This window comes from Plecotus auritus (assembly GCF_963455305.1).
Source record: "Plecotus auritus genome assembly, chromosome: 3".
NCBI lineage: Eukaryota > Metazoa > Chordata > Mammalia > Chiroptera > Vespertilionidae > Plecotus > Plecotus auritus.
The window spans coordinates 129,569,199-129,595,666 of NC_137772.1; the positions used below are offsets into that span (position 1 = coordinate 129,569,199).

The 26,468-nt window shown below is 42.0% G+C and overlaps 1 protein-coding gene across 4 annotated transcripts in view; it reads left to right on the top strand.

Annotated features, from left to right (window-relative positions):
* DCP1B (decapping mRNA 1B) overlaps positions 1 to 23,716 on the top strand; it is a 61,660-nt gene extending 37,944 nt beyond the window's left edge. For all 4 annotated transcript variants that reach the window (XM_080661220.1, XM_080661222.1, XM_080661221.1 and 1 more), the window contains 6 exons: positions 624 to 690; positions 3,129 to 3,264; positions 14,905 to 15,033; positions 17,741 to 18,592; positions 20,748 to 20,990; positions 23,114 to 23,716. In XM_080661220.1, coding sequence (XP_080517346.1) covers positions 624 to 690; positions 3,129 to 3,264; positions 14,905 to 15,033; positions 17,741 to 18,592; positions 20,748 to 20,990; positions 23,114 to 23,194 — 1,508 coding nt within the window. In that variant the 3' untranslated portion in view covers positions 23,195 to 23,716. The remainder of the gene's footprint in view (positions 1 to 623; positions 691 to 3,128; positions 3,265 to 14,904; positions 15,034 to 17,740; positions 18,593 to 20,747; positions 20,991 to 23,113) is intronic.
* The last annotated feature ends 2,752 nt before the right edge of the window (positions 23,717 to 26,468 follow it).

Below are 26,468 nucleotides of genomic sequence, written 5' to 3' on the forward strand. Positions count from 1 at the left end.
GTCAGAGATTTATTATGGAATCTAATTTTTCCTGACCCTATCCTAACTTACATCTTACAAAGCCCATTTCTCACTTAACGTTTACCTGGGAGAAGGAGAATAGAGAGGGGTTCCTAGGCTAATTTGTGCATCAGGTGTCTGAATACTTGAAAATAAAGATGAAATATGTGTGTGAAATGTGCAAATGGAATATGGAAACATGTTTCAAAGCCAGGAGTTTAGAATTCCAATTTCATTTTCAATCTCTAGTCATGCGTTAAGAAACATTTACCAAATGCTTATTATGTTCCGGTGCTATATTTTTAAGGAGAACAGACTCATATTGGGTGTGTGTGCCTGTGTGTATGTGTGTGTGTGCATGTGCACACACGCGTGTGTGCATAAGACCACTATAGATTTCTCTGTGGGCTTAAGAAATTCTAATGGGGGGATAAAGACACATATGTAATACCTTAATCAATAAAGAAAAAGAATAAATTAAGAAAATTCTAGTGCTAGGTTTTCAAGCTTTAATTCCAATGATTGGTTTCATTTATTCAATAGTTGTGTGTTTCAAGATGGAGAGGAACTTTCCATTTTGTAGTTTTGAAGATGCTCATAATTTCTTTGATGTATTTTTGCAGTGTCCATTTATGGAATTTGGTTTTATGATAAGGAAGAATGCCAAAGAATTGCAGAACTTATGAAAAAGTAAGTGCTGAAAGACTGCGTAGTATTTTTCAGAAATACAAACTTCTGTTTGTATTTCTAGGTATGCGTAACTACACCATAATCTTAGCAGAATATATCTCTTACAGCAATTCTTTTCAAGATGTTAGGAAAAACATTTACTATTACTTTATAAGTGAAAAAGAGACATAAATACAACTTTTTACATTTTTGCTAGGTAACATTTATCATGTGGAATGGCTCACCTCATTGTTTTCTGCGTGTGTGAAATACCTGTAATATGAGTTGTTCCAGATGGCAATTTTCCTTAATATCTTCCTTATTTGTCATTTGGCAGTTTTTTCTTTGAAAGTTATCAGTATATCTATTAGTAGAAAGAACATTCACAGACATTCTGAAAGGCTGCTCCAGATTCTCTCAGATCTTTCATTTCCTTCCTGCCTAAATGCTTTCCTTTAAAGTGCATACCCATAGTTGTAGAGGCTCAGGGTTTCCCCACCCTCCAACACTGTGAGTACTTAGGATGGTGTCTCTCTCTCTCTCTCTCTCTCTCTCTCTTCTTGTTTCCTTCTAATCTCATGCTACCTTGTGATTTCTCCCATCTTTGAGCAGTTCTTGAGCCCAGGGCTTGTGCTGTGAGGCAGTGACTTCCCTGCTGTTTATGGGAATGGTTTAGAGCAGCGGTTGCCAACTGGTGGTCCACGGACCACTGGTGGTCTGTGAGGTCCGAAAGGTTGGCAACCACTGGCTAAGAGCCCAGAATGACATATTTCCCACTTGTGCTGTATCTCAGGTCATGACTGGACTCAGCTGAGCACATAGGGTAGCTGCTGCCCACATGAGTTGACAAAGCAGCTCTATATGCAAAAGAACCATTTCCAATTTTAAATTTTGGGCAATGAAATTACTAAAAAGTGATTCCCAAAAATGAAACTTTGGGACCATTTTTATAAAAATATAATTGATTTCTGAAAATCTAGCTTGTGATGATAGCTAATTCTAGGTAACTAGCTCAGGTTTCAGATTGTGATTGTGTTCAAACTGGTATTTACTACTGTAACAACTAGTTCTTAGAACATTCTTGTTATTGTCAACTGTGCAATGGATAATAATAGCAGGATTTCATATAGATTAAAAGTTACCCTGCAGCTCAGCCAAGAGGCCATGTTAAAATCGCCAGCATTCTGCACTAATTACTTAACAGCTGGGGCAGGAAATTGATTGTTGACTAGCAATAGCAGCTGATGTGTATGGATTCCAGCCCTTCCTCAGTTAGAATTAAACCTCTCAATACATTCTCAGATCTTTTTGACCAACTTCATGGCAATTATAAAAGAATTTGAGCTGTAAGTCAAAGCACACAAAAGGAACAAGTGTTTTTATCAATGCCACCTAGCAGCATATAGGAGCATATGGTCTCCCTTCTGTATTGTTTTCAGGAAAACAGAAGACATGCCTTATTGCTCTGTTTTTTATATGCCCCTCTCCTAGAAGGGAATCTTCACTGTTTCCAAACTTCCAGAGAACCATATGATTTGAGTACCTGGGATTAACCTCGCTTTGACTTTAAGGCACTTTGGAGGAAGGGGGAAATCTGACTTGCCATGCAGTTTGCTCGGTTTTTGAGAACTCTAAAATTGGGTTTCCTCAGCAATTATTGAGTCCTTTCAAATGCTCTAAATGAGGAGTTGGCAAAGATAATATTTTTTTGCAAGGTCACACTTCCTCTGTCACAGCTACTCAACTCTGCAGGCAATCTGAGGCAGCAGCCTAAGGACAGGGGCTGTGTTTGTAATGCCGCAAAAACCAGCAGTGGGCAGGGTTTGGCCTGCAGGTTGGAGTTTTCCCACCTCTACTGTAGGTTCATATATCTAGTCAGTGAACTCAGGACCTCCCTCAAATCTCATTTTACTTCTTTCAATTCTTAAGCGGTCTTATTTTTAATACTAAAGGCCCGGTGCACAAAATTCATACCCTTGGGGGGGTGGCATCCCTCAGCCTGGCCTGTGCCCTCTTGCAGTCCAGGAGCCCTTGGGGATGTCCAACTGATGGCTTAGGCCCGCTCCCTAGGGCTGCGCCCGGTGGTCAGTGTGCTCCCAGGGGGAGCGGGCCTAAACTGTCAGTCAGACATCCTTAGTGCTTCTGTAGAGGCAGGAGAGGCTCCTGCCACTGCCATTGCACTCGCCAGCCATGAACCCAGCTCCTGGCTGAGTGGCGCTCCCCCGGTGGGAGCACACTGACCACCGGGGGCAGCTCCTGCATTGAGTGTCTGGCCCTGGTGGTCAGTGCGCATCATAGTGACCGGTTGTTCTACCATTCGGTCAATTTGCATATTAGCCTTTTATTATATGGGATGATTATAACAGGATAAAAGCAACTGGGTGAGAATTGGATGGTTTTAAAAATCATATGTGTTGAATTGTTTTTCCTTGTGTGGCTCTTCCCCTCCACTTTTCTAGCCTAACTCAGTATGAACAATTGAAAGCCCATCAAGAAGCTGGAGCAGGAATCTCCCCAATGATCCTCAGTTCAGGAGAGGGGAAGGAAGTAGATATCTTACAAATGCTCACCAAGGCCAAAGATGAATATACAAAGGTGAGTTTTTGTTTGCCCTTGTGATACACAGGTAATTCCCACAGTGGGAACACACTCATTAAGAAAGTCTTAACTGCTATTCCTTCAACCAAACAAAATTATATGAAAACTAAAATCTTTGCTTTTAAGAGACTATGACTATTTGCTTTTAAATAGATTAAAAGGTAGCCTGAGAAATCAGTAACCTTCTTATGTACAAACAGTACACAGTCATAAGGTTTACTAGAAGACCCCCATAAAAATAGCAACAAACTGCCCTAGCTGGTTTTGCTCAGTGATTAGAGCATTGACCCAGGGATTGAAGGGTCAAGGGTTTGATTCCGGTCAAGGGTAGGTACCTTGGTTGCAGGCTCAATCCCTAGTCTTGGTCGGCGTGTGCGGGAGGCAACCAATCAATGTGTCTCTCTCACATTGGTGTTTCTCTCTGTCTGTCTGTCTCTTCCCCTCCCTTCCACTCTCTCTAAAAATCAATGGATAAAATATTCTCACATGAGATTAACAACAACAAAAATAGCAATAAACTAATACAAATTCTTTGGAATAAAATAACAAGAAACGAGCAAAACCTATATAAAGAAAACATTTAAACACTCCTGAAAGGCATACAAATAGACTTGAACAAATGGAAATATATGTCCTGATCTTAGACAAGGAGATAAAACTTCAGGTTTTCACTTTCCCATAAATTAATCTATAAATTTAAGATGATTCCTAAACAAATACAAACTGATTTCTTTTTTTTTTTTTCCCTCTTCTGAGGTCAGAGAGGTTGATTATAAGGGTTTTGTGGGAAAATATACAAGGAAGAATAACCAGGGAAAACCCTGGCAAAGAAAAGCCATACTGGGTGGGAGAGAAGTAGGGAGCTAGCTCTACCTGATATTAAGACATTAAAGCCTGAACACTTAAAACAGTGTGGTATTGGTGTTGCTGCATAAACAATCAGATAGACCAATGGGACAGATGAGAAAGTCCAAAATGAGACCCCAGTGTATATGAAATTTAGGATATGATAAAGATGACAATTCCAAATCAGTTATTTTAATAGATTTTTAAATAAATGATGTTGGCTAACTGGTAGCCATTTGGAAAAATGCAGAATTGGATCTCTTCCTTGTGCCATATGCAGGATAAATTCCAAATGTATTAGGAATTTAAATGTAAAAATAAAACTATTCAAGTACCAGGAGCAAACTTGTATGGATTTCTTTGTAGTCTGGGAAAGGGGAAATCTTCCTAACCATGACTCAAAACCCAAAAGCAATTAATTAAATTACATGAAATTAAAAAAAAAAATGTGTTTCATGTTTTAAAAAAACCACAAGCAAAGTGAAAAGGTACTGAAAACTGAGAAGAAATGTTTACAGCTAAATAATAGAAAGTGGGTTAATTTTCCTATTTTATAAAGCACTTCTATAAAAATTGAGAAGTAAAAGATTAACATTCTCTAGAAACATGGGCAAAGAATAAAATTAGAAAAGAAAATAAAAGCTAGAATTTGAAAATTAGATGAAATAAATGTACATAATTAAATATATTATGACATAATTACTTAGAAAAAAATTAGAGTGACTTCAGAACCCCTTATTTGAACTAAATACCCCTAGTGGATTATATTTTAAGGACAAAAAGAACTACAAAGAAATTATAAACTTCATTCAGTGGTTTTGTTAGCATTGTAATTTTTCAGCTGTCGTGAGATATAATAAAGTACAGTTGACCCTTTAACAATGCGTGGGTTAGGGGTACTGACCCCACACACAGTTGAAAATCCACATATAACTTTTTACTCCCCTAAGCACTTAACTAATAACCTAATATTGACCAGATGACTTACCAATAACATGAACAATAGATTAATACATATTTTGTATGTTATATGTAATACATACTGTATTCTTATAATGAAAGGATAGAGAAAAGATGTTATTATGAACAAATCACAGGGAAGAGAAAATACATGTACTGTATTTATTTTTTTGAAATATGTTTTTATTGATTTTTAGAAAGAGAGGAAGAGAGAGGGGAAGAGAGATAGAAACATTGATAAGAGAGAGAAAAACATTGATTGGCTGCCTCCCACACACCCCCTACTGGGCATCTAGCCTGCAACCCAGGCATGTGCCCTGACCAGGAATCAAACCTGTGACCTCTTGGTGCATGGGTCAATGCTCAACCACTGAGCCACACTGTCTGGGCACATGTACTGTATTGAAAAAAATTGCATATAAGTGATCCACACAATTCAAATCCATGTTGTTCAAGGGTCAACTTTGTGGTCAGAATAAAACCTTCAGTGTAAGAGAAAAATAAATTAATGTATAATGTTACATTTTAAATGCAAATGTCTGAATTAGTTGACATTTATTTCTTAAATATGTAGTTATTAACTTTTCCCCCTGAAAAGACCTAGAAATAAGTGACAACCCAGTAGCAATAAATACCTCTAGCCCCCAGATTATTGTTTCTAAATACTATTTCCTCATTAAAGGTTTCCGGGCTCTTTAAAGAAACTCTTAATTCCAGGATATAAAAGTCAGACAAATAGGATCATGTGGAAGGGGCACAGTAGTCAGCTTGAAGGGACCGCCAACCAAAGTAACGAATTCTAACATCAACAAGAATGACTGCAGCCCTACCTGGTCTGGCTCAGTGGATAGAGTGTCGGCCTGCGGACTGAAGGGTCCTGGGTTTGATTCCGGTCAAGGGCACATGCCTGGGTTGCGGGCTCGATCCCCAGTAGGCAGCCGATCAATGATTCTCATCATTGATGTTTTTATCTCTCTATCCCTCTCCCTTCCTCTCTGAAATCAATAAAAACTTTAAAAAAAAAAAAAAAAGAATGCAGTGGATTGAAACCCACTGAATTTATAAAATCTGAGTTCATAGAGATATGAGAGAGCAAGCAACCAAAAATATAAAACAAAACAAAAATATAATTATTGGCTATCATTGGAGATACTAGGACACCAGCTCCTTCCTCTGAAAATTGGTAGTTAATGAAAAATAATTAAGCATTTATTCTACCTGGCCGGTATGGACTATATTTCAGAGTAACCAAATAGTCCTTGTTGATGAGGGGAAGTTCTTCTCTATTAAAGAATTCCAAGAATTCCCCTTGTGGTTTTTTTTTTTTTTTTTTTTTTTTGGGGGGGGACCTCCTTTATTTATTTATTTATTTTTATTTTTTTTAATTTAATAAATCTTTATTGTTCAGATTATTACAGTTGTTCCTCTTTTTTTCACCCCATAGCTCCCCTCCACCCAGTTCCCACCCCAACCTCTGCCCTTACCTCCCCCGCACTGTCCTCATCCATAGGTGTACGCTTTTTGTCCAGTCTCTTCCCACACCTCCCAAACCCCTTTCCCCCTGAGAATTGTTCGTCCACTCCCTTTCTATACCCCTGATTTATTATATTCACCAGTTTATTCTGTTCATCAGATTTTTTATTCACTTGATTTTTAGATTCACTTGTTGATAGACATGTATTTGTTGTTCATAATTTTTATATTTACCTTTTTCTTCTGCTTCCTCTTCTTAAAGAATACCTTTCAGCATTTCATATAATACTGGTTTGGCGGTGATGAACTCCTTTAGCTTTTTCTTATCTGTGAAGCTCTTTATCTGACCTTCGATTCTGAATGATAGCTTTGCTGGGTAGAGTAATCTTGGTTATAGGTTCTTGCCATTCATCACTTTGAATATTTCTTGCCACTCCCGTCTGGCCTGCATGGTTTCTGTTGAGAAATCAGCTGACAATCGTACTGATGCTCCCTTGTAGGTAATTAACTGTTTTTCTCTTGCTGCTTTTAATATTCTCTCTTTGTCTTTTGCTCTTGGCATTTTAATTATGATGTGTCTTGGTGTGGTCCTCTTTGGATTCCTTTTGTTTGGGGTTCGCTGCACTTCCTGGACTTGTAAGTCTATTTCTTTCACCAGGTGGGGGAAGTTTTCTGTCGTTATTTCTTCCAGTAGGTTTTCAGTATCTTGCTCTCCCTCTTCTTCTGGCACCCCCATAATTCTGATGTTGGTAGTCCCAGAGGCTCCTTACACTATTTTCAAATTTTTGGATTCTTTTTTCTTTTTTCTTTTCCGGCTGAGTGTTTTTTGCTTCTTTGTATTTCAACTCGTTGACTTGATTCTTGTGGTCTCCTAATCTGCTGTTAGGTCTCTGTATAATATTGTTTATTTCAGTCAATGTATGTTTAATTTCTAGGTGGCCTTTTTTCATATCCTCGAGGGTCTCGCTAAATTTATCGGCCTTTTCTAGGAAATTCTTGAAAAACCTTATAACCGTGGTTTTGAACTCTATATCTAGTTGTTTGTTTTCCTCCATTTCTTTCATTTGTGATCTGTTTCTTTGTCTCCGCATTTTCGCTGCTTCCCTGAGTTGGTAGAGTAGCTTTGTGTGGTAGGTGTCCTCTAGGGCACAGTGGTTCAGCCTCCCCAGTTACCTGAAGTGGACACTCTTGGTGCACCCCTTTGTGGACTGTGTGCTCACCCTTGTTGTAGTTAAGTCTTGATTGTTGTTGGCATCACTGGGAGGAATTGACCTCCAGGCCAATTGGCTGGGAGGATCAGCTGTGTCTACGCTGGGAGAACTTCTGTGCTGGAGACACTGTTATGAGACAAGACTTGCAAAATTGCAAAAGCCTCTGTGCTCAGCTTGGATGGGGCGGAGTTTCAGGGCAGAGCAGACAGCCTTGGTTTCCCATCAGCCCTGCCCTATGAGGCCCCTGGGTCTCAGTGTCCCTCGGTAATCACTGCAAGCACCTCTGAGGGAAAGCCGCCCTCAAGTTTCACCCGCTGCCAGACAGTCCAGTTTCTCCCCGAATGAGTCGGGGTTCCCAGAAACTTGCCTGGAACTGGAGTTCAGTGCAGTCGGGAGCTTCCGTCTCCCTCCTGCTTTAGAAAGCCAGCCGTGCACTCAGCCTCCCATGCATTCAACAGTCAGTCCTCTCTGCGCACACACGCCTCCAGACCTCTGCCTTCCGCAGCTCCCGAGTCTCAGTGTGCTTTCTCTTTTCCTGACATTCCAGATTCCCCCCAAATGAGTCTGGTTTCCCAGTGTCTCGCCCGGGACTGGAGTTCAGTACAATCGGGAGTTTCTTTCTCCCTCCCGCTTTAGAAAGCCAGCCGTGCACTCAGCCGCCGTGCATTCAGCAGTCAGGCTTCTCTGCGCACACGCGCCTCCTGACTTCTGCCTTCCGCAGCTCCCGAGTCTCAGTGTGCTTTTTCTTTTCCTGACAGTCCAGATTTCCCCCGAATGAGTCTGATTTCCCAACGTCTCACCCGGGACTGGAGTTCAGTGCAGTCAGGAGCTTCCTTCTCCCTCCCGCTTTAGAAAGCCAGCCGCGCACTCAGCCGCCAGTGCACACAGCCGCCTGTCCTCTCTGCGTGCGAGTCTCCGTACCTCAGCTTTTTTGCAGCTCCTCTGAGTCTCAATGTGCTTTCCTCTTTTCTTCTAGTTGTAGAATTTCCACTCAGCCAGCTTTCCTGTGGTTCTGGATGGTGTCCGTTTTGTCTTTTAGTTGTAGTTTTGAAATTTTTGTGCGAGGCAGCAGTTTAGGTGTTTACCTATGCTGCCATCTTGTTTTCTCTCCTCAGAATTCCCCTTCTTAATGTAGATAAAATGATAGAACTTAAAAACACTCTAGTAAAATAATTGATTCAGGCAGTGATTATCAGTAATGTTAATAATATGAGAAGAATTGATGAAATGGTTTAGGGTGCCATACCTGAACCCATTGATCAACATAATTAAAAATTGAATAACCAGACATTATGTGCCTCCTACTGTGATATAATGTGAAAAATATAGCACCACCTTGAAATATTCTTGCCAAAAGAGTTGATTCTGAATCTAAGACTTGAGCTCTAACTTTCTAGTTTACAGAAAATGAAAGGGAGGAAGGAGTAAGGAGCAGATAGGAATCAAATGACATCACAAGGAAACAATCAGAAAAGTCCTGAATGAAGTGGGACATACGAAAGGACAATTGACTGAGTTTCTTTAACATGACTTTGACTGGATTGTTGACTCACCCTTTATTGTTAGACTGTGAGCTCCTTGAGTACAAAGAACATCCCTAGTCTTCTTCCAAGTTCCTGGCACATGATAAGTGCCAAATAAATGTTTGTTGAATGAAGGAATGAATATGAATATGAATACAAATATGAATAAATCAGAGTTTCATTATTCTATCGTAGGGCTTGGATAGAGATGCTTTAATGCCAGCTTTAGTCAGTAATAACTATTTTTATATTGTTTATTTTATTTAATTCTTAAAATCTTTAAAAGGTAGCCTAATGACTTGGCAACTAGTCAGATAATGAATTATACTTTATTAATTGTACTATGTTAGGCACACTATAGATTAATCTTTTTAAAAAAATATGTATTGTATTGATTTTTTACAGAGAGGAAGGGAGCGGGATAGAGAGTCAGAAACATCGACGAGAGAGAAACATCGATCAGCTGCCTCCTGCATACCTCCCACTGGGGATGTGCCCGCAACCGAGGTACATGCCCTTGACCGGAATCGAACCTGGGACCCTTCAGTCTGGAGGCTGACGCTCTATCCACTGAGCCAAACCAGTCAGGGCTATAGATTAATCTTAAAAAGTAAAATTTTACCCCCCAGGAACTTCAGTTCTATGTGGCCAGTAAATAATAAATGTAAATATTGAACAAATACTTTTTCTCCCTCTCTTCTCTCAAAAACACACACACACACTTACCATTTGTATTTTATAATTAAAGGCCCGGGGCACAAAATTCATGCACATGTAGGGTCCCTAAGCCTGGCCGGTGATCAGGGCTGATCTGTGGGGTGACTGGCGGGACCCCCGCTGGCACCCGCCTTGGCCGGCCTGGCGCTGCCCACTTGCTGGCCCCGCCCCCCACTGCTGCCTCTGGTTGCCTCCCTCTGCAGGGCAACCCGTGGGGCAATCAGGGGCCCCTGTTGGCACCCACCTTGGCTGTCCTGGGGCCTGTGGGCTGGGTGCGGCTCCTGTGTTGAGCATCTGCCCCCTGTTGGTCAGTGTGTGTCATTCCGCCATCCAATTTGCATATAAGGCTTTTATTATATAGAATGTTTTGGCACCTTAACAATCTTTTGGTTGGGGACAGACTGCGCCTCCCTGAGCTTGCCAATTCTTAGAGGGGGCAAAGAACCCAGCCAGAAACATGCCTTCGATGTGCAAACTAATGATCCTGAGCCATTCTCCACTATCTGATCTGTGTACACCAGGAAGCAATATTCTTCCGCCTTCCTCCTATCAGGGCCGGGTCAGGCAGCTAGGGACCCCCCCATGGTTGATATCCTGCTGAAATGATTCAAAGGAGATAGTCCTAGGGGGCAGAAGCTCCAGTAAAAGGCTTTAGTCTTGGTTTCCCCTTGCTCCTGTTTGCTCCCTCCAGACCACCGAGAGGCTTCCCCATGTGGCCCTGTGTAGTGGGCTGTGCCTCCTGTTTCTAGGACCTGTGAGTAGAATAAACTTTGTTTCCTGAGCCTCTCCAGTGCTGCCTCCTATAGCTACACCTGACTGTCTCATAAAATAACATGGAACTCACACGTACTCATGGCTTTGGAGACTTCTCTTTATACTATACCTACAACTTGGAATGGTTTTCCCCTCATTTTACTGGCCCTTCAGACTCTACATGTCTTTCAAGGCCCAGTTAAAATGCCACTTTTTACGTGGAGTTTTCCCAGATCACGTCACTCAAATTAATTATTCTTTCCATTGAACTCACCATCTATTAGTATTTAGAACTTACTTTGTTCTTTCTCAATTTTTACAGTTAAGTCAACTTCTCCCACAACAGTGCTAAGTTGTTGAGGTCGAAACAATGTTCTGTTCATCATTATGCTCCCATAGATGGGTTCTTACAGTGTTGACAGGAAGTGCAGATATTCAATCAAATATGTTATAGACATAATGTCAATTGCTCCATCTGTGAGGTAAACAACAGAAGAAATTATTCTTTCTGCCATTAACGGCCAGATGTTGTAATGTAACCTGTATGATTATGGTACTGCTCTGGCCTAAATCCTTCGTGTTTTCTCATTGCCTAGTATCTATGAACCTGCAGACTCTTTTAAAAATATATATTTTTTTATTGATTTCAGAGAAGGAGGGAGAGATAGAAACGTCAATGATGAGATATGGAATTGAGCCCACAACCCAGGCAAGTGCCCTGACCGGGAATCCAACCACTGAGCACAGCAGCCGAGCTCAGATCATTCTTCTAACCCAATACCTTCTACTCCCACTGCCCCCTGCAAATATTTGAAACTCCTACCAAACAGAATAACAATCTTGCTTCCTAAAAGTGACTTCATGCCTTTTCCCATGCTATCCCCTCCCGTTTACCTATAAAATATCATCAGTCTTTCAAAGCCCATTTCTCATGTTCTTTGCCCATCATGTTACTTCTGATCCACCCACCAGATGTTTGTTCTCCCCCATTAACATCCATTGCATCTTTTATTTACCTTGTATTTGTGTTTTCTCCTCTCTCACACACCAACAGACATTTTAGAAAATGGTGAACATGAGCCAAATGGTTCTGAAGTATAGGAAATGGGGAAATGGAAAGAGGGCAAAAGAGAAAGAAAACAAATTTTTTCCCAGAATTCTTGTTATAATGAAGTGAATTTTCCATTATTGGAAGCATTAAAGAAGAGGCTGAATGATTACATATTGGGGTAGTATAAATTTCTTTTTACTTTTCTGTATAAGTGTTAAACTAAATAAATTACTTCTGAGATTTTTTCCAACTGAAAAAATTTTAAATTCACGAAAATTCCAAAACTTTGAGGAGGAAACATTTTATGCTATAGGTATATGATATTGATAAATGAAGCCTAGTGGTACCAGATACAACTTTTTATGTAAAGTTAATAAAATAATTTGAAACACTTATTTAGGTTAATATTTTATGCTTTCTCCCTAAGAAATAACCTTCTATGAGTTTTCTGTAAAGTAGCAATCATATTAATTTGAGTGGCATCTCCTTTACCTCCTTCCTTCTTGTCGAGATGAAAATGAACCATAACAAAGCTCAGGAGGAAAATGAACGAGGCCAGAAGTGATTTGTAGGCTACATAGTTAGGTCCTTACTACTCAAAAGTGGACTATTACGCGTTTTGTGGTTTTAGGCAAGAATTAATAGTTCTAGATATTGCTGAGATCTATTTATGAAATTAAAGAAATTATTAAGTGTCTTTTGATGTTCAATGAAAAAATTCAGAAACAAAAAGGAAAATAACCCTGGCTGGTTAGCTCAGTCCATTAGTACATCATCCCGATATGTCAAGGTGGTGAGTTCAGACCCTAGTCAGGGCACATATGAGAATCAATCAATGAATGCCTAAATAAGTGGAACAACAAATTGATATCTCTCTCTTTCTCTCTCTCTTGCTCTCTCTTTCTTTCCTCTCTCTCTAAAATCTATATATATAAAAGCCTAAGCAACCAGCTGTCCAGTAACTATGATGCACACTGACCACCAGGGGGCAGAGGCCCACCACAGGAGCAGAAACCACAGGCTTGGAAACATGGAACAGACTGATGAATCTCAGAGGGAAGGGGATAGCGGGGAGGGCAGAAAGAGATTAACCAAAGATCTTATATGCATACTATAAGATTTGTGCACCGGTGGGGTCCCTTGACCTGGCCTGTGGGGATCAGGCTGAAACCGGCTCTCCGACATCCCCCGAGGGGTCCCAGGTTGCAAGAGGGCGCAGGCCAGGGCGAGGGACCCCACCAGTGCACGCACAGGCTCTAATAAATAAATAAAAATTTAAAAATAAAATAAAAAATAAAAAGAAAGACCCCCCACAACCCTGTAAACCCAAATACACTTTGGTTGTATTTTCTTTCAGACTCTTCTCTTGGCATAGATAATATGTTTGTGTGTTTGTATGCGATAAATTAGAATTATGTGACATAGTTTTTGTTCTCTGTGAAGAATCCATTATACACTTTTTACAAAACTGTGATATTTTTCCAAGTATTTTAAAGTTATTTGGGTTGGAGAAGAATATAAAATTAAACAACTGGAAAATGAGCTATAAACTATTGAGGTGAGTGATGTTTAATTCTGAGAAATTTGATAGAGAGCTATTTTCATATACAAACAAGGATTCATAGATATGTAGACAATTGCAGTAACATAGAAAACAGCTCCTGGAAATTTTACCTAGAAAAGTGAACCTGGGGGTATGCCAGCAAAAGACAGAGAACCCTGTTGGCCCATGTGGATATGTGCATAGTGAAGGTGGGAAAAATCTGGGGTTTTTTTAGTTTAAAATTCAAGGTCCCTCATCATAGAGAGAATGAAGGAGTGCAGAAAGGTCATTTGTTGGAAGTAAGCTAAACATCCACTTTTCTTTTAAACGCAAGCAGAGGTTCAAGTCTTTCCGTGCTAAAATTCTGTCAGTGACTATATCTTAAACTCTTGTCTTGTGCTGCTTAGCCATATCTTGAAAAGCCAGTCCTGTTGGTCCATGCCACTAATCGCCATCATTCACTTCGGAAGAATTAGAAATAACATTTTATGATTCATTAAGTATTTCACATCCCATTTAATACTAATGCCAAATCCCAATTATTTACAGAATTCTTGAAAGAAAATAATTAGTCCTTTGTACAGTTACCTTTATAAACCTAAGTGAACACAGTGGTAGTTGACACCACACCTCTCTATCCTTGAATTAGAAAATACAATCCAATAACTGTAAAACACATTGGGAACCTTGGGTTTCTGAGGGACAAGATTGTATTTGTCACACATTTCAGTGTGAAATATTTCCTGACCTGGGGCCTTGACTGTACAATTGAAACTAACACTGCTATAGAGAGTCTGTAGTACAGAAGCGAGCATTTTTATACTGTTTTATTTGTAACAAGTCAGATGCCAACATCGCTGCTGTGCTCTTTCTGTTATGAATTCTACTATGTTGATAATCACATGGTTGGTTAGAGTGATGTATAATAATGATTTGGTATTTGAAATGATGAGGCATGTCTCATCTCTTTCTCTGTGAAATTCTAATTTGTAGTGAGTGTCTCAGAACACTCAGATTTGAATTATTCTGTTTATCCAAAAAGTCACTTATTAAATAAAGATGATGTTAGTAATTTTTAAATCAGTGGTTTGAGTCAGCTTTACTTTTTGGTTTGTAGACCAAAAAGGGTTAGTTACTTTGATGTTGGAACTCTCCAACTTGAAATCAATTGCTATTGCAATCCAGACATGGTATTTAAGGAATAGTTTCTATCATTATTTATCATTAAAAAGCACTAGACTCTATATTTTTAAACTATTACTTCTTAAGTATATAGATAGCCTTTAAAGTATCCAGGTATCTAAGATCTTCTAGGTCTTGCAGGCTGATACTGTTGGTAATATTTTAGGGCACTGAATTGTGTAACTGAAAGATAAATAAACTTAAATTTTATTTATACTCAAATATAAAAAAGATTAAGAGATTTTGTTTTGTACATAAAACTCTACCAAAAAATAGCTACCAATTAAATAAAATAAAGAACAAGAAGGAAGGTATGTTCTTTTTTTAAAGAATAAAGCTTCTTTTACACCAAAAATAAGGTTCTTTTTTCTATTTCAGTGTAAAACCTGTTCTGAGCCAAAACAGATAACCAGTTCATCTGCCATTTATGACAACCCCAATCTCATCAAACCCATTCCAGTGAAGCCCAGTGAAAACCTGCAGCAGCGCGTACCTCCGCCCAGCCAGGTACTCAGTTCTCTGTTTTTCACTCATGGTGTCTGTATAAGGTTCGTAACAAGCTTTTACCCAGAGTATAGTCAAAGCAGGAGGGCCTGGTCCTGTTTGAGGATCCTTTAGGGTAAATTAAAAAAAAAAAAAAGAGAGAGAGATTTCAAGTTAGAGATTCTTTTATTATTTTTTATTATTAATAATTCACTCTTCCTCAAAATGGGTTAAAATTTTTACTTTTGGCATTTACCATAATCTCTTGTGAATTTGAACTCCTTTCAGGATAATGTGTTTTTTAAAAAACAACAACAAACTAATAACATCATTAGAGTTAACAGGAATATTACCCAAGAGGTCCATATTCTGCTGAGGTTGATGGTTGGTTTCCCAAAGCAGCCAGGACAACAAAATTCAGTTTAACATTTCTGAACACTTCCTTTGTATCAGGTATAATGCTAGGCCACTGTGTACACAGAATGGGATTCCTGTCCTAAGGAATGGTATAAAAGTCCCTTTTAGACCTGATGATTTATCATTGTATTTGCATCTAATTATGATAGCAGTTTTTGAATGAATCCTATATAATAAAAGCCTAATATGCAAATTGACCGATCTGTGGAACAACTGGTCATTATGACGTGCACTGACCACCAGAGGGCAGATGCTCAATGCAGGAGATGCCCCCAGCCCACAGGCCCCAGGCCAGCCAAGGCCGGTGCCAGTGGGGGGCCCCTGATCACCCTGCCAGCTGCCCCACAGATCATCCCTGATCGCCTACCAGGCCTAGGGACACTACCCATGTATGAATTTCGTGCACTGGGCCTCTAGTATATACATATATGAATATATATTTCAGAACCTTTTGGTGCATGGGATGATACCCAAGCTACTGAGCCACACAGGCCAGGGTATAGTCCAGGGGTGGGCAAACTTTTTGACTCGAGGGCCACAATGGGTTCTTAAACTGGACCGGAGGGCCGGAACAAAAGCATCGATGGGGTGTTTGTGTGAACTAATATAAATTCAAAGTAAAGGAGCGGAGGGGAGAGCAAGAGAACCCTCTACTCTTTCGGCTCCGCGGGCCAGATAGAACAGCCGAACGGGCTGGATCCGGCCCGTGGGCCGTAGTTTGCCCATGGCTTGTATAGTCCCATTTTTTATTGTAAATATAATGTGGCTGTTTCCATTTCTAGGTGTTATGCCTCATTAACGGTTTTGGGTGTGTGTGTTTTTTTAAGGAATTGGTTTAAATTAATTTTAAAAATGAAATGGAACCAAAAGACCTAAAGATAAGCTAATGAAAGTCTCATATTGAATTTTTAAAAAATAAGTCTTTTCTAATTATCTTTTGCTTTCTTTTATTGTTTGCTTTCCATGGAAATTTGTTATTTTAATAGAGAAGTGAGAATATGTTGATTTGAGAATGAAGCTCCTGTTTTCTTAGCCTAATAATACAGAAAGCAACAGAAAGAGGCAGAGATGATATAGAGCAGGAAGGAAGCAACTTTGTAACTGGCAGGGCCAAGGTAGATTTTATGATTTGATGGTTTTTTTAAAGCTACTAATATATAGTTGTCAACCAATAGTAGTTTGTACCAATTCAATGCGAACAGGAATCCTCAATTTGGGGTGCAGTGAAGAAGGAAACTTTATTCAGTGCAAAATAGCTCAGTTGTGATACAGCATGGCTGTGAGGCAGCCCTGGGCCAGGCAGCACTGGGCCGAGAGCTGGACAACTCTGCTCTACTCTGTGCCAATCTGCTTTTTGCTGTGCTGGTCTGCTCTGCTACTGTAAGACATCTTCAAGAGTTCAGCTCAGCCAGGGAAACAGTCTTGAGTCTCCCACAGAAAGAGGAAAGTGTGCTCCCAGAGCCAGCAGGGAGCTGGCTTATGTAGACGGAAGTCCCTGCCCCTGGTCCCTGATTGGTCTGTTCTCATTCAAATGAGGACTCCAAATCCTTGAAATTTGATTGGTCCAAAAAGTACCAATAGTGCCACTCTGGTTGGTCAGAACTACACAGCTCTGATTGGATGGGGAAAGCCTCCATCCCATTGGTCGAAATATGATTGCAGGAACTCCTTTATAAGGGCTGGTTCAGATGGCAGAAGCAGAGTGCAGGCTTCACCATGAAGTGCAGTTTGTGTCAGAGCCCCCCGTGTAGAAATGGCTTGTAGGCTCCTTTTAAAAAAATTTGAGCCCCGTTAGCTACTTAGGAGGTATCTTTCTTCTCAGAGTTCACATAGTTGAAAGGATCAAGTTAGACTAACTAACATGTTTCCTCTCACCCTAAATTTCTATAATTGTGCAAAAAGCTATCAGAAATTCTGAAATCCTCATATTCCTGTGTATTCTCAGTATCTTATACTTTGCAGGGTTAGATGGACTTCCTGTTGAAGATATTATTTACCTTCTGGTGTATATAATTTTGTACCATAGTGGTTCCCAATCTGTGAACCCCAGGCCTATCAAAGCTCACATTCCTATTTCATCATTCAACAGATACTAAAATATAACAGCTATCTTGGGAGTAGTAGGGAAGAATGCTACGAAAATTATTGGCATTAAGTTCTCAATTTTGTGAAGTTTACCATAATTAAGTTTTTTATACTCTCTAATTAATCCTTGATAAATAGAAGAAACTATTGATTAGGTGAATTGTGTTTCATAGCCCCTATATAACCAAATTGTATGTAGATCCATTTTGAGACATTTTTATTTTTTCAGACCTTAGACCCTGAACCCCAACACTTGTCCTTGACAGCACTTTTTGGGAAGCAGGACAAAGCTACATGTCAGGAAACTGTGGGGCCTCCACAGACCCTCCACCAGCAGCAGCAAGAGAAACTTCCAATTCAGCAGGGGGTTATCCGTTCCCTGTCCTATGAGGAACCCAAAGGACACTCACCCCCCATAGAGAAGCAGCTATGTCCAGCCATTCAGAAACTCCTGGTCAGGAGTCCAGACCTCCACCCATTGTCAGAGCTGCCTGAAAACCAGCCCTACAAAAATGGCAGCGAGCCTCCTGCTGGGGAGGATTTTACTGCACCTATCCACCTGGGGTCTCCTCAGAACTTTGGGACATCCCATCGAGTCCACGGTGCTTCCAGAACTCAAAACCTGCTAGAGAAGCTCCAGAGCACCCCAGCGGCAGTGAACAAGTATGACCCTGGTGCACCAGCACCTGCCGGCCCAGCAGCCCTGAGCTTCACAGCCCTCTCTGTGGCCACCCCTGCAGCTCCAGTAAAGGCAGTGACTCAGCCACCACTGGTACATTTCAATGGCTCCCTTCCACCTCAGGCACTAGGACATCAGGCTCATGAAAAAGATCAGTCCACGTGCCCAAGACAAGTGCTCGCCCTTTCTGGCAGTCAGACTAGTGGTTCTGGAGTGATCTCCCCTCGAGAGTTACTGCAAAAGCTTCAGCTTGTGCAGCAGGAGCAGCAGCTGCACGCGTCTAACCGCCCAGCCTTGGCAGCGAAGTTTCCTGTGCTAACTCAGAGCTCTGGAGCAGGGAAGCCCTGGGAACCCTGGGTTGACAAGACATCCAGCATGGAAAAGCAGACTCCCCTTTTCCAGGTAAGTATCCACTTGGTGGGGCTCATTACTATGATGCAGTGAAATGCAGAGTCCGCTTCTGTGCTCTAGGGACATAATCTGTCCTGAACAGTGTTGCAAAGCCACTTCTGTGCATCTTATGTCACCTTAACTTGCTGCCTGTAAAGAGAATTTTCGCTTTGCTTAGCAATTTGGGAGCTTCCCTCCTTTCAGATACTTTATTTGTAAAGTTAAATCTTCACAGTTTATCAGGCGTGAAGACATGGATGTGGGAAAGAACATAGACATGGTAGGAGATCCTAATCTTCATTCTGGGATATGAAATGTCTGACCTCCTCTTGTTATTTTAGTCTAAGTAATTGTTGCTTATTCATTTACTTAGCAAATATTTCTGAGCACTGCTCCCTCCCAGGCACTGTGCTGCACAAGGCTGCAGAGTGGTGAGGAGCACAGACGCTGCCTCTGCAGAGCCCACAGGCTTGGGGCCGGGGAGTCAATGGGAGAAACGTGCCATTACTCTGCAAAGGCCAGCCTGTTCTAGTGTGCATCCTCTGCATAGCTTAACGAAGATGGAGAGAGGGATAAATATGCCATGTACCCCCCCAACACACACACACACATTTCCAGAGAGGGGAAAAATATTGTAATTTTTAGAAATTGTTTATCCTTTAAGGAAGATGATCTCTATGTTCATCAGAAACTTAGAACAGAGAAAACCACAAGCTGTTCCATTGCCCATGGGTAACATCTGGAGATTGGACTATTTTCTCATTTGGATTGGTACAAATTCATTGAAAATGCAATGGGTTTAAAAATTAGGAAGTTCTCCCTATTACATATCTCTTCATTGGTTGTTTGTCATGTCTTGGCAAGTAGATAACAAAATCTTCCACTCTTTGAAAACCAAGATCATAAGCATGGAGCATAAGTCTTTGTGTCTGTGTGGCGCTGAGTCAGAGAGCTCGTGTTTATTTTTTATAAAATCTCAAATCTGAGTACCTATTTCTATGGAAACAGTATTTGCCACTCATCCTCATTTCAACGTAATCTTGTCCCCTTTTCTCTTTGATGGTTTAGATCGGACACTAGGAAAATTGGGGTTGATAGTTGAACATAAACGTCTGCACGCACAATTCTCTTGGCTTTGCAGTGCTCACAGGCATGGAGCCGAGGAGGAAAGTGCACACTGTCAGCTTTGTGGTGGTGGCCATCCTCCTTCGGGAGTGTCCGCCTCAGCCCCTCTCCTCAGAATAGCAGTAGGATAGGTAACAGCCTGCCTTCCTCAGGGCTGGTTTCTGCCCAAAAAGATACCAAGGGAGTGATTAAAAAATTACAGCAGCTTCATGATCACCGGCCTTTACACCCCTCCTCGAGTTCTTATGGAGCTTTATGATGATAATAACATTTTCTCACCTGAGTTAGAAACAGGTGAGGGAGGGCTGTAGGCATCAGTGAGACAGGGATCTCAGTGTCACTTGCATAACTGCAAAAGCTGTTGGAAGACTTGGTGTTATGTTTGTTAGCCAAGTGAGGTAGACAGACTCCCCCAGACAGACAAGTCACTGGCAGTGCTGGCACGACCAGCCCCAGGACCTGCCCCTGCCACTTGAGCACGGAGAAGCAGCAAGTGTGTGCTCTCTTCAGGCAGGCAGATCCCATCAGGAAGGACCTAGGAGGGATGGACCCGGGAATCATGCCTCCCTCCTGGTGAGAAATGAGTGCGGAGGACCACTCACAGTGGTTCCTCCATAGAAAAGTCGAGTGGAAATGTGTGTACCTCCAACAACTCATGTATGTTGTTGGAACTGTAGGTCAGAGTAGTAAACAACTGGCCCTGAGGAAAAGGCCAGCAGTCCTAAATGCATGTTGCCAAGTGATGACAATAAAGCAGAAAAATAAAGTGTTGCTCAGAGGCCAAGCACTCTATGCGGAGGGAACAACAGTCACCAGAGCGGACTGAGCAGAGCTGCTTAGGAAGGACAAGGGAAATATGTGGGGAACTGGACAGGAATCAGTTGTCTTTGAGCTTTTCCTGTCTAGTAAAATTTTGAACAATTTGGATTTAAGTTCACCGATATCCACTCTTGCAAGCGAGTGGCCTCTTTCTCTCTGTACCCATTGTATCAATGAGTTGCTACTTACACCTGCCCTCTTTGTATGTATTTGCTATGAGCAGGTCATCTCACCTCAGTGCATCCCCGCTGCCGTTGCTCCTTCTCTGCTCATGTCCCCCATGGTGTTCACCCAACCTACCTGTAGCCCATCGAAGGAGAGGGACAGCGGGCTCTTGTCCCTGGGAAGCCAGGAACCAGCTGCCGCCTCCACCAGCCTCTTCCTGCCTCTGAAGAGCCCAGAGCCCTCTGTGCTGAGCCCACTTACCAAGCTGCAGCTTCAGGAAGCACTGCTGTTCCTCATTCAGGTAGGAAGGCCATCGTCTCTCTTCTTACCTTTGCCAATCCTGCTTGCTTGATGGTTGCCACTCTGAGATAAGGCCTCAGTTAGCGAGTGCCTAAGTAGTACTGCCCAGGAATGAGAGCGATGTAAGAATTCACCCTAGACCACAGTGGCTCTGTACTTGGCTGGGTGAGATTCAGAATACTAACTGCAGCTTTAGGTGACTTGACACCTTAAGGATTTTATAATGTGGAGGAGGACTGACTAAGTCCTCCAGTCTGTCACCTGTCAGAAAAGAAGGACTAGATGCTGTGGGCACCCAAACCTAGAGCTCAGCTCTGGGAGTAGAGGTGATGCTGTCTGCGCAAGCGCTGGTGCCTAGTGGAGAGTTCAAGCGGACTGTTGAACAAGGAGCCAGCAGGTAGGGGAGCAAGTAATGGCTGTGATACTAGGGCTATCTTACAAATAGCCTGCTAATTAGGACAGGGTCGTGATGGGACTTCTTTGGCAGCCATGAGTTTTGTCTCTTTGAGATAGTAACAGCGGACACACAGAGCTGTGTCAGGCACTGTTACAATGTTTACTTTCATTAAGTCATTGAGTCCTTATACAGCAACACTATCATTTTTCCATTTTAGAGACAAGGAAACTGAGGTCACACAGCTAGTAAATAGCAGAGCTGAGCTCCAACCCCAGTCTGGCTCCAGAGCGCTCCTTCCTGCTGCCCGCAGTGGGAGCCGCAGTAGTAACTCGGCCTCTGGGCTGTCTGCCCAGCAAAGCACATCCACAAATAAGTGGCAGGCCTTGAAAAGCGGGATGCTTTTCCCAGACTTCACACACTTCAGCTAACATCTTTAGGTACTTTTTGTTAGACAGTCTTTAAGAAAACTTTTGTGATATTTGGCTTAAGCTTCAATGGCTTTTAGAGAGCAGGCTAGCACTTTTGCAGCTGTCTCCTCTTAAGAAGAAAACGGTCTCTATTAGTAAAAACATTTTTTAAGGTGACGTATTTTAGAAAGAATGGAAGGAATTGGGCTAGAAAGTGGAAGACTATCTGTTAAAGAGGGGCAACAAATGATCATGTTTTACTAGGTCACGAATATCAGGATGCCAATAGTTTCCACCTTTTAAAGCCATTTATGACAAGTTCATGCAGACTTAGATAGACCATCTGAGAACAATAAATTGAAAATATTTAAATTTTAAAGTTTCATATTTCTTCTGGCTCATTCCATTTAATCACATTGTTCCAAAGATCTCTGTGCAGAGGCCAAGACTGAAAGCCTAGAGCAGTCCCTGTACAATGTTAGGGTTATTTCCTCCACTCTGCATACATCATACTTTTTCCACGTTTTAGACATACTTTCCTGGTGAACTGTTAGAAGTCACTAAGCAGTTTGTTTTTAGTGTTTGCCTGTTGGTAGGACACAGTAGGGACTTTGTGGTCACTTTGTAAGAAAAACAGGGATATGTAGCTCTCCTTCATTGCGTGAGAATAATGCTAACTCTGTGTGTGGGTGCCAAGAGGGAATGTGCAATGTGGGTGAATTGCTAAAGCTTTAAAGGATTTGGGTGGGAAGCAGAAGTCTCCATAATTAAAAACGAAACCACTGATTAGACCCATGATTCCCCACCAGCCCTTAGCCAGGCAGAAGAGCCCAGTGACTGCCCGTCTAACTGCTGTCCACTTGCCAAGGCCAGAAACTTTCCATAGCTAACGGAGAATTATACCGGCTTTGATAGACCAATGATGCACATTGCAAGTAAAATCTTAACTAATGCCAAAAAACAAAGCATCTGCTAGCAATCTCCTAACCAAACATCGAGAACCACTGACCTGGATCAAGTCCTTCCTATCCAGCCAACAAACCCAGGCTTCTCATGAGTGAGCCTTGTTCATATACCCATAGCTGGGCAGCCCGTCTGTGCTGTGTGTAACATACTGACCATTGAAAAACAACAGCGGACTCATCTGACCTGGCTTCAGCCCCACTTACCATTCACATGTGCAGTTTAAAGCTGACAGCTGTTAGACAGACAGGGAGAGATGAGCATCTTAGGCTCAACAGGCCAGCTTCAAGACGGGGGAAGCCTTTTGTTCCTGCCCACCAATAACATGCTTTTGGGTCTTTTGGTTTTGTTTTCCAGAATGACGACAACTTCTTAAATATAATCTACGAAGCTTATCTCTTCAACATGACACAAGCAGCCATGAAAAAGACTATGTGAAAGCAAAACATTTAGAAACTGATTCTCAAGGTCCTCCTGCTCAAGGTTTTTTCCTGTTAAATGTTGTTACCCTAAATGTTTCTGCCTTTTTTAAAAAGTATGTGTAATATGAAGTAAAATGTTTCTGACTTTTTTTCAGTGAAGCTTTAAAAAAAAAAAAAATACATGCTTCAGTACACCTGGCACTAAGATTGAGTGGGTAGAAAAAGTGCTTAGCTCATATCACACAGTAAATGCCAAGCTTAACTTTTTTTCTTACTATGGGCCATTTCTAGAAGAATCAGCCTTTCCAGAGGGTGGGCTGTTCTGGAAACGTGGTTTCTTTTTTAATGGTTCTGGTTGTACTGTGAACAGAGAGAATGTCTAATTGTTCCCATTGCTGAGCTCCGCGTGCTGCAGTGTGCCCACCACAAGGTGGCAGTGTCACCCCGCAGACTGACCTGCACAGCTCTTACCCAGCCTTTGGAAGTAACGCTGGTTTGCTTGTACCAAACAAAATAAACCTTTGTTCTTTAAAAGTCCAGTTGGCATGTTTTCCCCGGGCCTTTGAAGGGAAATTATTTCTAAAGATATTATAGCTATTTTCTAGAGGGCAGTTGTTCTCTAGGAGTCCACAAATAGCCCAAGTTTCTAGTAACACCTCATTTATCCCAGCTCGTGCTATTTCTTTTGGACCCAACCAGCAGAGTATACCTACCTATGTTTCAAGATGAACATTTTACCATTTTTAGAAAATCGTGCTGAGAAGAAGGTCACAGAGGATTTTAGAGCTTTTTCTTAGCCTCTGAGGATAGATAGTGGATGGTTCAGGGCATAACGATAAGGATTCTTCAAGCTATGTAGCAGACTAATCTTTATGCTCAGAGTTGAGCTCAATCTTGGGTAGAGTCAGAAGAGCCCTTGCCAGGGAAGGCCTGGGAATAACTCCCTGCTGAGTAATAGTAATAAATAAAAATTTTCAGTTCTATAGCCCTTTTTATTCTGGATCATAAAAAGATCTCTGGATGACTGCACAGAAGGCAGGTTCTATTCTCATTTTATAGGTCATAAAAGGAGGCATGGGGAAGGTAGGTGCTGAGACTGGGGCTCTGGCTTTAGACCTTTATTCAGGCCATCAGGCAAAGGGTTTATCACAAGACCACCTCCCCACTTCCGCAGGAAGGTACTTTTTCTGAGGAGAAGAGGTGGGTGGAAATGCAGTGACTCTTTTAAAAAAAATGTTTTTATTGATTTCAGAGAGAGGAAGGGAGAGGGAGAGAGGGATAGAAACATCAATGATGAGAATCGTTGATTGCATCAGCTGCCTCCTGCATGCCCCCTACTGGGGATCTAGCCCACAACCCGGGCATGTGCCCTGACTGGGAATCAAACCATGAGCTCCTGGTTCATGGGTCAACACTCAACTATTGAGCCACACTGGCCAGGCAAGGCAGTGACTCTTACTAAAACCTGTTAGGTGCCATACTGAAGGTGGAGGAGTCTACTGTCATCCTATGTTTGGGAAGGGACGGTTTCTTTTGTCTCTTTGATTTCTCCTACAACCACTAACACAGTGAAAAACCCATGTGATATTCTGACAAAATACTTTGGATTGATAATTGCTTATATAATCCTATATAATATCCTATATAATAAAGAGGTAATATGCAAATTGACCATCACGCCCCCACAAAGATGGCTGTCTATGACCAGGCCAGCAGGGGGGTTAGTGAGGGACAACCAAATGAGTGAACAGCAGGCTGTGTGGGGCGACCAGGCCAGCAAAGGGGGCAGTTGGAGGGCAACCAGGCTGGCAGGGGGAGCAGTTGAGGGCAACCAGGCTGGCAGGGGGGGCAGTAAGGGGTGACCAAGCCAGCAAGGGGGGCAGTTAGAAGTGACTAGGCTGGCAGGGAGGGGGCAGTTGGGGGTGACCTGGCCAGCAGGGAGGGCAGTTAGGGGCAATCAGGCCAGCACTCAGAGGCAGTTAGGGGCGACCAGGCAGGCAGGCAGGTGAGTGATTAGGAGCCAGCGGTCCAGGATTGTAAGAGGGGTGTCCAACTGCCAGTTTAGGCCCGATCCCCGGGATTGGTCCTAAACTGGCAGTCGGACATCCCCCGAGGGGTCCCAGGTTTGAGAGGATGCAGGCTGGGCTGAGGGGGATCCTCCCCCCATGCACAAATTTCTTGCACCGGGCCTCTAGTATATTAATATTCTTACATGGAGACTGGGGCAAGAAGAGAGACAAAATCAATGACTGCTCACTCAGCAATACATACAGTAAACCTGGAACAAAGTCAGTGATACACTTAACTACTGGCCAACCTTTTTTTTAAAAAAAAATCTCTTTGATCTTTATTACATGTTAAGAGTTGCTAAGGAGAAATTAATTCCATTTTAAATGTTTCTAGTATATTTGGGGTAGCAAATAGCTAATTACATGAAGTATTTTTTTACCTCAGCATTAAATAAAATAAAAAAATATCAATTGCAGCAGCTAATGAGAAAGATGCATGTGGCGTGTAAAGACATGAACCCCAGCCCAGCACAGTCCGACCACACTGCAGGCCTCACTCAGGCCTTTGTAGGTCAATACCACAGCCATACATTTTGAAAATAAGAAATTCTCCATCCTTTACTGAAGTGATACACTTTAAAAGTGATAGGCCCAATTCATTTGGACCAAAGACTACGTCACCTCTTAAAGGACGTTTAGTGATGGGTGCTTATTCTATATATGGTGAAGCAGATAAGAGCTTCTTTGTACAGGAGCTTTCTATAGAGAATGCAAGAAATGGAATAAGGTTAGCTAAGGCACCCAAAATTAGACTTCATATATAAAGTAAATTTTCTTTTTCCCACTGCCACCCCAAAATCTGAGACCATCGTGGACCCTGCCCTTAGGTGTCAGTGGCTCCTGGCAGCAGTTTTAAGCTAACTGAATTTCAGATAGAGCCCCGAGGCTCTGTTGCTAAAGGCAGCAGTGGATTTCAGCCTTGTGAAGTTACAGAAGTCCTGCTGGTGTGGGGGCAGGACACATGGCTTTTGTCAGACAAACTGGCCTTCAGTTCCTGGGTTGGTGAGCTTTTGGGACTGTTTCTTCATTTGTAGAATGAAAGCCATACCCACTCACAGGGTCTTTAGGAGGATGAAGCAGGAGCTCCACATGTAATGTGTCTGCTCCTGCCGTGCCCTCTGAGTCGAGTTCCTGCCTGTCCCTCTGCCTTATCCGTTGTGCCCAGTCCTCTGACGCTGGGATGAGGCCAGCAGCTGTTGGATTGCCCTGCATTTGCCAGCC